Genomic DNA, 14,979 nt, shown 5'->3' on the forward strand with positions numbered 1-14,979 from the left:
AATCTCAGGCTCCAGACTCTGACAATGGAGATATCATTTCCCCTAGGAAGAAGTTCTGAACTTATTTTTTTCCCATTTTTTTTAGAATCAGATATAAGAACCTTTGAAAATGATCTTTCGGTTCTCTCTCTTTTCTGACATTTTTGTAGCAGTTACAAAATGATCCCTTCAAAAATTGAGACTGAAATTCCTCCTTACTTCCTCTATCTTGGTCTGAGGGATTATAAAATATCCTACAAGATACTTCCATCCTCATTCTTAATCAAAGTTTATTATTTCCAAAGACACAGCATGGGCTTTTGAGGACTTCTGCTCCCCATTTCTCCATCAAGGTCGTGACCATTCTCTCAATAACAGCTGATCTGGTTCTGGATTCACTGTGTACAAGAACACAGAATCCTCAGTGGAGCCCCCTGCCCCAAAAATGATCAGCATGGATGTGTTCCAAAGCATTACAGTGCTGGAGATGACGCGTTTCTCTAAATAAATCAGTTGTATTTGGGCTTTCAACCTTCCTCCCAGGTAGTAACAAATTTAATCTCAGTTGTGTTTGAGGAGCCCTTCCAGGTGGTGCCAGTGGTAAAGAACCCGCCTACCAATGCAGATTAGACATAAGAGACTCTGGTTCGATCCTGGGTCGGGAAGATCCTGGGAGAAGGAAATGACAACCCACTCCAGTATTCTTGCCTGGAGAATCCCATGGACAGAGGAGCCTGGATGTCTACAGTCCATGGGGTCACAGTCAGACACGACTGAAATGACCTAGCACAGCCCTCCCTTTCCTAGTCATATAAGAACCTAAAGACTTGGGTGGTACTTGGTAAACAGGACGAGGACCTCTAGTACTTCATTTATAACAGGCATCTCAGAGTTACTAATATTCTCTGTCCAATATCGCACAGTCCAGTTGAAGTTGGATGGCTCTGTCCTTTCCATACTGGCTGTAGAGGGGAATGTTCCTGCCAGCCATGATGGCTGAGGTTCTTAGTTTTTAATCTTGGCATTCAATTACCACCTCTTGGGATGCTGCAAAGGATCAGAGTGCAGGTGTCTAGGAACCCAAGATTAGAGGGCAGTGCTGGTTCAGTGCTACTGTACTTGAGACACGCTATACTCCCCACTGAGTATAGTCCACTGACTGAACTGTAGTTGATGCCTGAAGGTGGTGGATGTTTGGGCTACCAGGCAATTTGCAAAATGGGTTAAATCCATGATTTTACTGAAAGAGAAGGCTAGTGTATTGTTACATTCTGTGATGAGAGGCATCTTCATCTGAAAAGCAGAACACCTCTAAGTGCGGGAGACAATGAGTATCAGCCAGACAAGATGGCAAAACAATAGACTGAGGTATATAGAAGTCCTTGTTGGAGTCAACCCAGCTCACAGTGGAGTGATACATTCCCTTCTTACACTCAGCCATGGCTGTAATTCTGCATAGATGGCAGAGAGGAGGACATCGGGTGTCCTCACTCCACTCCCCCCCCCCCAGTTCTCATTATACAGCTGTCATGGACTCAAGAGTCCCAACAGCCTGGGAGAAAAACAGAATTTTTATGTTGCCTTGTTCTGTTTCAGGGTTGAGTTCATCGTACTGCTCAATTCATAAAGCATTATATCTTTGGTCCACACAAGGCTTTTTATCCCCACACCCCACTCCCATTAACCCTCATATACAAATGTAATGTGTATGAGTCCCATTATTTGTTTAACCAATACTTCAATCTGGTATATCAAATTTACCCACATTTTTTGTGTTATTACAAGCACTTTGGTGAACCTCTTTGTTGCTCTTTATTTACATTCATGATTGTTTCTTTAGGATTTGTTCCTAAGGAGTAGATATGTATTAATAAGTTCCACTTGGAGGAATACATGGTTTCCTTTCTTCCTGTGTCCTGAGCTGCCGTTAATTTACCTTGACCTGCCCAGCAGTAGAGAAGGATGGCTGCTCTGGTTACCTTGTGCACTGCTTCCCATCCAGCAAGAAAAAGGGAGCTCACGATGCTTTCTTCATCGGGACCAGAACACACTGAACCCATTTCTTTGATTTCTTTATGCTGTATGACCGAAGGACCCTGGACACTGAAGTTATTTTAAAAAGAATTATTTGACATTGCTGAGCATATGGTTTGCATGAAGTCATTTACAAAATAATTGGGGCTAGGATTGGATTTACGTGACCCTAGCTTCTCACTCAGTATTCACATTACTAAATAATGTCTCTCACCATTGGTAATACCAGAAAAATGCTGGGAAAATGGTCATGTATCCTTGCTGGGCTTGAAATTCAGTCTTCAGATGAAGTCACAGACGCAAGGAGTTTTGTGAGCATACCTTTAGTAATGAGTAGACGGTTGTGAAGGTTGCTTTTCTGACTTATCACAAGGGATATGAAGATCTAGAGAGAGAGAGAAAGGACTTGTCTCCACATGTAGTCTGAGTATTTTATAACTTGACAGCTTTGTAACTGCCTGAGGTTCATATAGTGAGAAAACTGGCATTTCTTGAGCAACTGCTTTGTTCTAAGAATTACCCCATGAGCTTGATCACTTTTAATTCTCAGCACATCTTTATGATGGAGGATCTCCTATTCTTTCCATTTTGTTGATGAAGGCACTGAGGCTTAGAGGACTTAAGTAACTCCTGAAGTCACAGAGTGAGTAAATAAAGAGTAGAATTAGTATCAAAACCTAGTTTTTGCTGACTCCAGATTCTGTTCTGTAGGTAATAACGGCTAGGAAAGAATTCAAGCTAAGCAAGTTTAGAAGAAACAAAAAATTACCCTTGAAGTGTGAGAGGCAGGGTAGATGTTAAATACTGAAAAAACATCCTGGAAAACACAATTACCTAAAGGAAAATATTTGTGCAAATATCTGTAAGGGCTCAGGAGTAAGCAAGTGAGCATTGAGTAGGTTAGGAAGCCTGGGAGACTTCTAGAAGGAAACAAATTGAAGTTCTCCAGAGAATATGGTATAAGGTCTCTCAACTGGTATATTACGTCTCAGGCAAGGAAGGACCACCCCAAGGTCATGGGTGAGAATATTCCCAACAGGATGGGCTGGAGGGGAGCCCTTTACAGTGTTCTTCATGGAAGTACCAGAATGAATCGCATGTTTCTTCTTCTTTTTTTTTTTTTTAGGATCTGTGATGATCTTAGCAAAAAGGAAAAGAGTGAGACCGATGAGTTTCTTGAAGAGTGCATTACTGATCCTTCTCTCCGACAGCGTCTTTCCATTCTCTCCCGCACTTTTGAGAATCAGAGAAAGCTGGTTCAGGCAGACAGCATGCTCTTCTTGAATACCATTTTCACTATTGAGCCTCTGGTAAGCACATAAATACAATAAACCTTGCAATAAATGTAGTGGGGAAGCAGGGCTTAATGTGATGTGAATACTCACTCTGAGATTGATAACGGTGTGATCCAAGAGCGTAAAGATTCCATCGAGGGACCTCATTGTCATTATGTGACAGTGAATGAAGGTTAATGGTTAGAACACTCAGAGGTGACATTTATAAAGGTCACACTCTATGTACCAGTTGCTGATAAGCCCTTCATACATGATACCTACTTTATCTCATTTATATATATGTTATTATCAGTTGTAATTAGTCTCCCATTCTACAGATGAGGAAATTAAGAGTTAGAGAAATTTGATAACTTACTCAAGGTCAAGCAATTAATGTTAGTAGTTAGAAATTTATCCCTGATTGGCCTCATTCTACAGCAGGGTTTCTCAACGTCTTTACTATTGATATTTGGGGCTGGATAATTCTTTGTCCTGTATACTGTAGGATATTTTAATAGCAGCTCTGACTTTTACCCATTGGATGCTAGTTGTAAGAACCAAATATCCATCCAGATGTCAGATGTCCTCTGGTGGGCAAAATCATTTGAGTGGAAAACTGTTTTGTCCTTAATTCACTCAATAAATACTATTGACTGCATGTTCTGTACCAGGCATTGTGTACTGGGCATTGATGAACAAAACAGACATAGTCCTTGACCTCACTGTCCAACTACTGACACCTGAGCTAGAGTTAGAACAGAATCTGTCTGATTCCACAGACTAAATTCTCTTTTTTTTTTAAGGTATGCAGTGTAGTGAATTGATATGTTTATAGATGGTACTCCATTTAAAGTTATTACAAAATAATGACTATAATTCCCTGTGCTGTGCAATATATCCTTGTTTCTTATCCCTTTGTACACAGTAGTTTGTATCTCTTAATTCCATACCCCTATCTTGCCCCTCCCCACTCTCTCTTCCTACTGATATCCACTAATTTGTTTTCTATACCCGTGAGTCTGTTTCTGTGTTGCTGTATATATTTGTTTTATTTTTCAGGTTCCACATGTAAGCGATAACATAGTATTTGTTGTCTCCATCTGACTTATTTCACTAATCATAATACTTTCTTGGTCTATCCACTTGTTGCAAATGGCAGAATTTCATTCTTTTTTATGGCAGAGGAAAACAATAGAATGGGAAAGACTAGAGATCTCTTCAAGAAAATTACAGATACCAAGGGAGCATTTCATGCAAAAATGGGCACAGTAAAGACAGAAACAGTATGGACCTAACAGAAGCAGAAGATATTAAGAAGAGGTGGCAAGAATATAGAAGAACTATACAAAAAAGTTCTTCATGACCCAGATAACCATGATGGTGTGATCACTCACCTAGAGCCAGACATCCTGGAACCTGAAGTCACATGGGCCTTACTTAGTAAGCATCACTGTGAATAAAGTTAGTGGAGGTGGTGGAATTCCAGTTGAGCGATTTCAAATCCTAAAAGATGATGCTGTGAAAGTGCTGAACTCAATATGCCAGCAAATTTGGAACACTCAACAATGGTCACAAGACTGGAAAAGGTCAGTTTTCATTCCAATCCCAAGAAAGACAATGCTAAAGAATGTTCAAACTACTGCACAAAACTCATCTCACACGCTAGCAAAAAATGCTGAAAATTCTCCAAGCGAGGCTTCAACAGTACGTGAACTGAGAACTCCCAGATGTTCAAGCTGAATTTAGAAAAAGCAGAGGAATATTCCATTGTGTATATGTACCACAGCTTCCTTATCCATTCATCTGCTGATGGGCATCTAGGTTGCTTCCATGTCCTGGCTATTATAAACAGTGCTGTGATGAACATTGGGGTACACATGTCTCTTTCAGATCTGGTTTCCTCGGTGTGTATGCCCAGGAGTGGGATTGCTGGGTCATATGGCAGTTCTATTTCCAGTTTTTTTAAGAAATCTCCACACTGTTCTCCATAGTGGCTGTACTAGTTTGCATTCCCACCAACAGTGTAAGAGGGTTCCCTTTTCTCCACACCCTCTCCAGCATTTATTGCTTGTAGACTTTTGGATAGCAGCCATCCTGACTGGCGTGTAATGGTACCTCATTGTGGTTTTGATTTGCATTTCTCTGATAATGAGTGATGTTGAGCATCTTTTCATGTGTTTGTTAGCCATCTGTATGTCTTCTTTGGAGAAATGTCTGTTTAGTTCTTTGGCCCATTTTTTGATTGGGTCATTTATTTTTCTGGAGTTGAGCTGCAGGAGTTGCTTGTATATTTTTGAGATTAATCCTTTGTCTGTTTCTTCGTTTGCTATTATTTTCTCCCATTCTGAAGGCTGTCTTTTCACCTTGCTTATAGTTTCCTTTGTTGTGCAAAAGCTTTTAAGTTTCATTAGGTCCCATTTGTTTATTTTTGCTTTTGTTTCCAATATTCTGGGAGGTGGGTCATAGAGGATCCATTTGAATCAGTTCTAATGAGATGGATGAAACTGGAGCCCATTATACAGAGTGAAGTAAGCCGGAAAGATAAAGACCAATACAGTATACTAACGCATATATGTGGAATTTAAAACGATGGTAATGATAACCCTACATGCAAAACAGAAAAAGAGACACAGATGTACAGAACAGACTTTGGGACTTTGTGGGAGAAGGCGAGGGTGGGATGTTCTGAGAGAACAGCATTGAAACAAGTATACTATCAAGTGTGAAACAGATCACCAGCCCAGGTCAGATGCATGAGACAAATGCTCAGGGCTGATGCACTGGGAAGACCCAGAGGGATGGGATGGGGAGGGAAGTGGGAGGGGGGATCGGGATGGGGAACACATGTAAATCCATGGCTTATTCATGTCAGTGTATGGCAAAAACCACGACAATATTGTAAAGTAATTAGCCCCCAACTAATAAAAATAAATGAAGAAAAAGAAAAAGCAGAGGAACCAGAGATCAAATTGCCAACAACTGCTGGATCACAGAAAAAGCAAGAGAGTTCCAGAAAAACATCTACTTCTGCTTCATTGACTATGCTAAAGCCTTTGACTGTGTGGATCACATCAAACTGTGGAAAATTCTTCAAGAGATGGGAATACCAGACCACCTCACCTGTCTCCTGAGAAATCTGTATGTAGGTCAAGAAGAAACAGTTAGAGCCAGATGTGGAACAACAAACTGGTTCCAAATTGGGAAAGGAGTATACCAAGGCTATATATTGTCACCCTCCTTATTTAACTTATATGTAGAGTACATAATGAGAAATGCCAGACTGGATGAAACACAAGCTGGAATCAGTATTACTGCAAGAAATATCAATAACCCCAGTTACAAAGATGACACCACCCTTATGGCAGAAAACAAAGAGGAACTAAAGAGCCTCTTGATGAAAGTGAAAGAGGAGAGTGAAAAATCTGGCTTAAAACTCAACTATGGAAAACAGTGTGGAGATTTCTTAAAAAACTGGAAATAGAACTGCCATATGACCCAGCAATACCACTTCTGGGCATACACACTAAGGAAACCAGATCTGAAAGAGACATGTGCACCCCAATGTTCATTGCAGCACTGTTTATAATAGCCAGGACATGGAAGCAACCTAGATGTCCATCAGCAGATGAATGGATAAGGAAGCTGTGGTACATATACACCATGGAATATTACTCAGCCATTAAAAAGAATTCATTTGAATCAGCTCTAATGAGATGGATGAAACTGGAGCCCATTATACAGAGTGAAGTAAGCCAGAAAGATAAAGAACATTACAGCATACTAACACATATATATGGAATTTAGAAAGATGGTAACGATAACCCTATATGCAAAACAGAAAAAGAGACACAGAAGTACAGAACAGACTTTTGATCTCTGTGGGAGAAGGTGAGGGTGGGATGTTTCGAAAGAACAGCATGTATATTATCTATGGTGAAACAGATCACCAGCCCAGGTGGGATGCATGAGACAAGTGCTTGGGCCTGGTGCACTAGGAAGACCCAGAGGAATTGGGTGGAGAGGGAGGGGGGAGGGGGGATCGGGATGGGGAATACGTGTAACTCTATGGCTGATTCATATCAATGTATGACAAAACCCACTGAAATGTTGTGAAGTAATTAGCCTCCAACTAATAAAAAAAACAAGAACAAAAATAACGCAACATTCGAAAAGCTAAGATCATGGCATCCGTCCCATCACTTCATGGCAAATAGATGGGGAAACAATGGAAACTGTGATAGACTTTATTTTCTTGGGCTCCAAAGTCACTGCAGATGGTGACTGCAGCCATGAAATTAAAAGACGCTTGCTCCTTGGAAGAAAAGCTATAAGCAACCTAGACAGTGTATTAAAAAGCAGAGACATTACTTTACCTACAAAGGTCTGTCTAGTCAAAGCTTTGGTTTTTCCAGTAGTCATATATGATTGTGAGAGCTATGCCATAAAGAAAACTAACCGCTGAAAAATTGATGCTTTTGAACTATGGTGTTGGAGAAGACTCTTGAGAGTCCCTTGGACTGCGAGGTGATCCAACCAGTCAATCCTAAAGGAAATTGGTCCTGAATATTCATTGGAAGGACTGATGCTGAAGCTAAATCTCCAATACTTTGGCCACCTGATCCGAAGAACTGACTCATTTGAAAAGACCCTGATGCTGGGAAAGATTGAAGGCAGGATGAGAAGGGAACAACAGAGGATGAGATGGTTGGATGGCATCACCGACTCAATGGACAGAGTTTGAGCAAACTCTGGGAGTTGTGATGGTCAGGGAAGGCTTGTATGCTGCAGTCCATGGGGTCGCAAACCGAACTCTTTTGCACACCACACCACACCACATCTTCTTTATCTGTTTGTCTGTTGATGGAATTAGATTGTCATAGATTAATTGACCATATGTGTGTTGGTTTATATCTGGGCTCTCTATTCTGTTCCATTGATCTATATGTCTGCTTTCTATTCAGTTTTATTGATCTGTGTGATGGTACCACACTCTCTTGATTAGCTTTTTAGTATGGTCTGAAGTCAGGGAGGGTGATGCTTTGAGCTTTGTTCTTTTTTCTTGAGATTGCTTTGGTTATTTGGGGTCTTTTGTGGTCCCAAGTAAGTTTTAGGTTTACTTGTTCCAGTTCTTTGAGAAGTGTCATGGGTATTTTAATAGGGATTATATTAAGTCTGTAGATTGTTTTGGGTAATATGGGCATTTTAACAATATTAATTCTTCCAGTCCATGAATACAGGATGCTTTTCTACTTATTTATATCATTTTCTATTTCTTCATCTGTGTCTTTAGTTTTCAGAGTACAAGTCTTTCAGTTCCTTCATGAAGTTTTTTCCTAGGTATTTTAATCTTTTTAATGCAATTGTAAATGGAATTGTTTTCTTGATTTCTTTTTTAATTGTTCATTATTAGTGTATAGAAAAGCTACAGATTTCTATATATTAATCTTATATTCTATAATGTTACCAAATTCATTTATTAGTTCTAGTCGTTTTATGGAGGAGATTTTAGGATTCTTTTTATATAGTATCATGTCATTTGCAAATACTGACAGTTTCCTTTCTTCTCTTCCAATTTAGATTCCTTTTGTTTCTTTTTCTTATCTGATTTCTGAGGCTGGAACTTCTAATACTATGTTAAATAGGATTTTTAAGAGTGGGCATCCTTGTCTTATTGCTGATTTTAGAGAAAAAGATTTTACCTTTTTACCACTGAGTATTATATTAGCTTAGTCGTGTCTGACTCTTTGCGAACCCATGGACTGTAGCCTACCAGGATCCTCAGTTCATGGGATTTTCCAGGCAAGAATACTGGATTGGGTTGCCATTTCCTTCTCCAGGGGATCTTCCCAACCCAGGGATCGAACCTGGGTCTCCCGCATTGTGGGCAGACGCTTTACCATCTGAACTACCAGGGAAGCCCTAGCTGAGTATTTATTGTAAATGGGCTTAATTATGTTGAGATATGTTCCCTCTATACCAACTTTGTTGAGTTTTTATCATGAATGGCTATTGAATTTTGTTGAATGCTTTTTTCTTAATCATTTGAGAAGTGATCGTGTAGGGTTTTACCCTTTGTTTTCTTAGTGTGGCATATCACAGTGATTTATTTGTGTATATTGAACCATCCCTTCATCCCTGGAACAATCCCATTTGACCATGATGTATGATCCTTTTTATATATTGTTGAATTTGGCTTGCTAATATTTTGTTGAGGATTTTTGTATCTGTGTCCATCATAGATAATTGGCCTATAATGGCCTCCTGGGGTTTTTTTTGGCAGTATCTTTCTCTGGCTTTGGTACTAGGGTAATGGATTCATAAGATGAGGTTGGGAGAGTTCCCTCCTGTTTAATTTTTTGGATTAGTTTGAGATGGATAGGTATGTTTGATAGATTCTTTATACGTTTGATAGAATTCCCTGTGAAGCCATGCAGTCTGGGACATTTTTTCTCTTAAAAATTTTTTGATTACTAATTCAATTTTGGGGTTTTTTTAAATTTAATTTTATTTTTTTGTTAGTTGGAGGCTAATTACTTCACAACATTTCAGTGGGTTTTGTCATACATTGATATGAATCAGCCATAGAGTTACAGGTATTCCCCATCCCAATCCCCTCTCCCCCCTCCCTCTCCACCCAATTCCTCTGGGTCTTCCTAGTGCACCAGGCCCGAGCACTTGTCTCATGCATCCCACCTGGGCTGGTGATCTGTTTCACCATAGATAATATACATGCTGTTCTTTCGAAACATCCCACCCTCACCTTCTCCCACAGAGATCAAAAGTCTGTTCTGTACTTCTGTGTCTCTTTTTCTGTTTTGCATATAGGGTTATCGTTACCATCTTTCTAAATTCCATATATATGTGTTAGTATGCTGTAATGTTCTTTATCTTTCTGGCTTGCTTCACTCTGTATAATGGGCTCCAGTTTCATCCATCTCATTAGAACTGATTCAAATGAATTCTTTTTAACGGCTGAGTAATATTCCATGGTGTATATGTACCACAGCTTCCTTATCCATTCATCTGCTGATGGACATCTAGGTTGCTTCCATGTCCTGGCTATTATAAACAGAGCTGTGATGAACATTGGGATACACATGTCTCTTTCAGATCTGGTTTCCTCGGTGTGTATGCCCAGAAGTGGTATTGCTGGGTCATATGGCAGTTCTATTTCCAGTTTTTTAAGGAATCTCCACACTGTTCTCCATAGTGGCTGTACTAGTTTGCATTCCCACCAACAGTGTAAGAGGGTTCCCTTTTCTCCACACCCTCTCCAGCATTTATTGCTTGTAGACTTTTGGATAGCAGCCATCCTGACTGGTGTGTAATGGTACCTCATTGTGGTTTTGATTTGCATTTCTCTGATAATGAGTGATGTCGAGCATCTTTTCATGTGTTTGTTAGTCATCTGCATGTCTTCTTTGGAGAAATGTCTGTTTAGTTCTTTGGCCCATTTTTTGATTGGGTCATTTATTTTTCTGGAGTTGAGCTGCAGGAGTTGCTTGTATATTTTTGAGATTAATCCTTTGTCTGTTTCTTCATTTGCTATTATTTTCTCCCAATCTGAGGGCTGTCTTTTCACCTTGCTTATAGTTTCCTTTGTAGTGCAAAAGCTTTTAAGTTTCATTGGGTCCCATTTGTTTAGTTTTGCTTTTACTTCCAATATTCTGGGAGGTGGGTCATAAAGGATCTTGCTGTGATTTATGTCATAGAGTGTTTTGCCTATGTTCTCCTCTAGGAGTTTTATAGTTTCTGGTCTTACATTTAGATCTTTAATCCATTTTGAGTTTATTTTTGTGTATGGTGTTAGAAAATGTTCTAGTTTCATTCTTTTACAAGTGGTTGACCAGTTTTCCCAGCACCACTTATTAAAGAGGTTGTCTTTTTTGCATTGTATATCCTTGCCTCTTTTGTCAAAGATAAGGTGTCCATAGGTTCGTGGGTTTATCTCTGGGCTTTCTATTCTGTTCCATTGATCTATATTTCTGTCTTTGTGCCAGTACCATACTGTCTTGATGACTGTGGCTTTGTAGTAGAGTCTGAAGTCAGGCAGGTTGATTCCTCCAGTTCCATTCTTCTTTTTCAAGATTACTTTGGCTATTCAAGGTTTTTTGTATTTCCATATAAACTGTGAAATTATTTGTTGTAGTTCTGTGAAAAATACCATTGGTAGCTTGATAGGGATTGTATTGAATCTATAGATTGCTTTGGGTAGAATAGCCATTTTGACAATATTGATTCTTCCAATCCATGAACACGGTATGTTTCTCCATCTGTTTGTGTCGTCTTTGATTTCTTTCATCAGTGTTTTATAGTTTTCTATGTATAGGTCTTTTGTTTCTTTAGGTAGATATACTCCTAAGTATTTTATTCTTTTTGTTGCAATGGTGAATGGTATTGTTTCCTTAATTTCTCTTTCTGTTTTTTCATTGTTAGTATATAGGAATGCAAGGGATTTCTGTGTGTTAATTTTATATCCTGCAGCTTTTCTATATTCATTGATTAGCTCTAGTAATTTTCTGGAAGAGTTTTTAGGGTTTTCTATGTAGAGGATCATGTCATCTGCAAACAGCGAGAGTTTCACTTCTTCTTTTCCTATCTGAATTCCTTTTACTTCTTTTTCTGCTCTGATTGCTGTGGCCAAAACTTCCAACACTATGTTGAATAGCAGTGGTGAGAGTGAGCACCCTTGTCTTCTTCCTCATTTTAGGGGAAATGCTTTCAATTTTTCACCATTGAGGGTGATGCTTGCTGTGGGTTTGTCATATATAGCTTTTATTATGTTGAGGTATGTTCCTTCTATTCCTGCTTTCTGGAGAGTTTTAATCATAAATGAGTGTTGAATTTTGTCAAAGGCTTTCTCTGCATCTATTGAGATAATCATATGGTTTTTATCTTTCAATTTGTTAATGTGGTGTATTACATTGATTGATTTGCGGATATTAAAGAATCTTTGCATTCCTGGAATAAAGTCCACTTGGTCATGATGTTTGATTTTTTTAATATGTTGTTGGATTCTGTTTGCTAGAATTTTGTTAAGGATTTTTGCATCTATGTTCATCAGTGATATTGGCCTGTAGTTTTCTTTTTTTGTGGCATCTTTGTCTGGTTTTGGAATTAGGGTGATAGTGGCCTCAAAGAATGAGTTTGGAAGTTTACCTTCATCTGCAATTTTCTGGAAGAGTTTGAGTAATATAGGTGTTAGCTCTTCTCTAAATTTTTGGTAGAATTCAGCTGTGAAGCCATCTGGTCCTGGGCTTTTGTTTGCTGGAAGATTTTTTGATTACAGTTTCGATTTCCTTGCTTGTGATGGGTCTGTTAAGATCTTCTATTTCTTCCTGGTTCAGTTTTGGAAAGTTATACTTTTCTAAGAATTTGTCCATTTCTTCCAAGTTGTCCATTTTATTGGCATAGAGCTGCTGGTAGTAGTCTCTTATGATCCTTTGTATTTCATTGTTGTCTGTTGTGATCCATCCATTTTCATTTCTAATTTTGTTAATTTGGTTCTTCTCTCTTTGTTTCTTAATGAGTCTTGCTAATGGTTTGTCAATTTTGTTTATTTTTTAAAAAACCAGCTTTTAGCTTTGTTGATTTTTGCTATGGTCTCTTTAGTTTCTTTTGCATTTATTTCTGCCCTAATTTTTAAGATTTCTTTCCTTCTGCTAACCCTGGGGTTCTTCATTTCTTCCTTCTCTAATTGCTTTAGGTGTAGAGTTAGGTTATTTATTTGGCTTTTTTCTTGTTTCTTGATGTAAGCCTGTAATGCTATGAACCTTCCCCTTAGCACTGCTTTTACAGTGTCCCATAGGTTTTGGGTTGTGTTTTCATTTTCATTCATTTCTATACATATTTTGATTTCTTTTACGATTTGTTGGTTATTCAGAAGCGTGTTATTTAGCCTCCATATGTTTGAATTTTTAACAATTTTTTTCCTGTATTTGAGATCTAATCTTACTGCACTGTGGTCAGGAAAGATGACTGGAATGATTTCAATTTTTTTGAATCTTCCAAGACCAGATTTATGGCCCAGGATGTGATCTATTCTGGAGAAGGTTCCGTGTGCACTTGAGAAAAAGGTGAAGTTCATTGTTTTGGGGTGAAATGTCCTATAGATATCAATTAGGTCTAGCTGGTCCATTGTGTCATTTAAGGTTTGTGTTTCCTTGTTAATTTTCTGTTTAGTTGATCTATCCATAGTTGTGAGTGGGGTATTAAAGTCTCCCACTATTATTGTGTTACTATTAATTTCCTCTTTCATACTCGTTAGCATTTGCCGTACATATTGCGGTGCTCCTATGTTGCGTGCATATATATTTATAATTGTTATATCTTCTTCTTGGATTGATCCTTTGATCATTATGTAGTGTCCTTCTTTGTCTCTTTTCACATCCTTTATTTGAAAGTCAATTTTATCTGATATGAGTATTGCGACTCCTGCTTTCTTTTGTTCTCCGTTTGCGTGAAATATTTTTTTCCAGCCCTTCACTTTTAGTCTGTATGTGTCTCTTGTTTTGAGGTGGGTCTCTTGTAGACAGCATATATAGGGGTCTTGTTTTTGTATCCATTCAGCCAGTCTTTGTCTTGATCTTTCAGTTTATCTATTCTTTTCCTGATTCAATCTTGGAAGATGGTATGTTTCTGGGAATTTACCCATTTCTTCTAGGTTGTCTAATATGTTAGCATATGAACGTTAATAGTATTCTCTTACAATTGTTTGTATTTCTGTGATATCAGTTGTAGTTTCTCCTCTTTCATTTCTTGTTTTGCTTATTTGCATTCTCTTTCTTTTTGTTTTAATGGCCCTGGCTAAAGGCTTATCAGTTTTATTTATCTTCGTGTCATTGATTTTTTTTCTTTTTGTTCTCTATTTTATTTAGTTCCTCTCTTATATTTATTTTTTCCTTCTTTCTGCTGATTTTGGACTTTGTTTGGTCTTCTTTTTCTAATTCATTTAGATAAAAAGCTATATTGCTTATTTGAAATTTTTCTTGTTTCTTGAGGTAAGACTATATTGCTGTAAGTATATTGCTTTTGCTATATCCCATAGATTTTGGAAAGCTGTGTTTTTATTGCCATTTATTTTGATGCTTTCTTTTTTGATTTCTTCAATGAACCATTGATTTTTAGTGGTATGTTGTTTAGTCTCCATGGGTTTGTGTTTTACCCATTTTTCTTCCTGTGATTGATTTCTAGTTTCATACTGTTGCAGTTGGACATGATGCTTGATATAATTTCCATCTCTTAAACTTGTTTAGACTTGTTTTGTGACTCAGCATGTTATCTGTTCTGGAGAATGTTCCATGTGTACTTGAAAAGAATGTTTATTGTGCTGCTTTTGAATGGAATGTCCTGTAGATATCTATGAAGTACAGCTGCTCTGATATGCCATTTAAGGTCATAGTTTCTTTATCGATTTTCTGTCTGGTTGATTGGTCCATTGATGTAAGTGAGATGTTGAAGTCCACTACTATTATTATATTATTGTAAATTCCTCCCTTTATGTCTACTAATATGCTTTATACTTTTATGTGCCTGTATCACAGAACAAACTCCTGACCACTCTGCCCCACTGCCTCAAAATGAATAACCAGCATCTTTTATATGTGCTAGGCACTGTATGTTATTTTAAACTTAGCAAGCATAGAGTGATGTGAGGATAAAGACAATAATAGGAGTTAAGAAAGCCTACAAC

At 38.2% G+C, this 14,979-nt stretch overlaps 1 protein-coding gene across 1 annotated transcript in view; it reads left to right on the plus strand.

The window, feature by feature from the left end:
- LOC136157472 (hydrocephalus-inducing protein homolog) overlaps positions 1–14,979 on the plus strand; it is a 162,061-nt gene that overhangs the window by 81,491 nt on the left and 65,591 nt on the right. The window contains exon 9 of the mRNA XM_065919346.1: positions 3,140–3,323. Within this exon, the coding sequence (XP_065775418.1) occupies positions 3,140–3,323 (184 nt within the window). The remainder of the gene's footprint in view (positions 1–3,139; positions 3,324–14,979) is intronic.

Source organism: Muntiacus reevesi, chromosome 2 (assembly GCF_963930625.1).
Source record: "Muntiacus reevesi chromosome 2, mMunRee1.1, whole genome shotgun sequence".
Classification (NCBI taxonomy): Eukaryota; Metazoa; Chordata; class Mammalia; order Artiodactyla; family Cervidae; genus Muntiacus; species Muntiacus reevesi.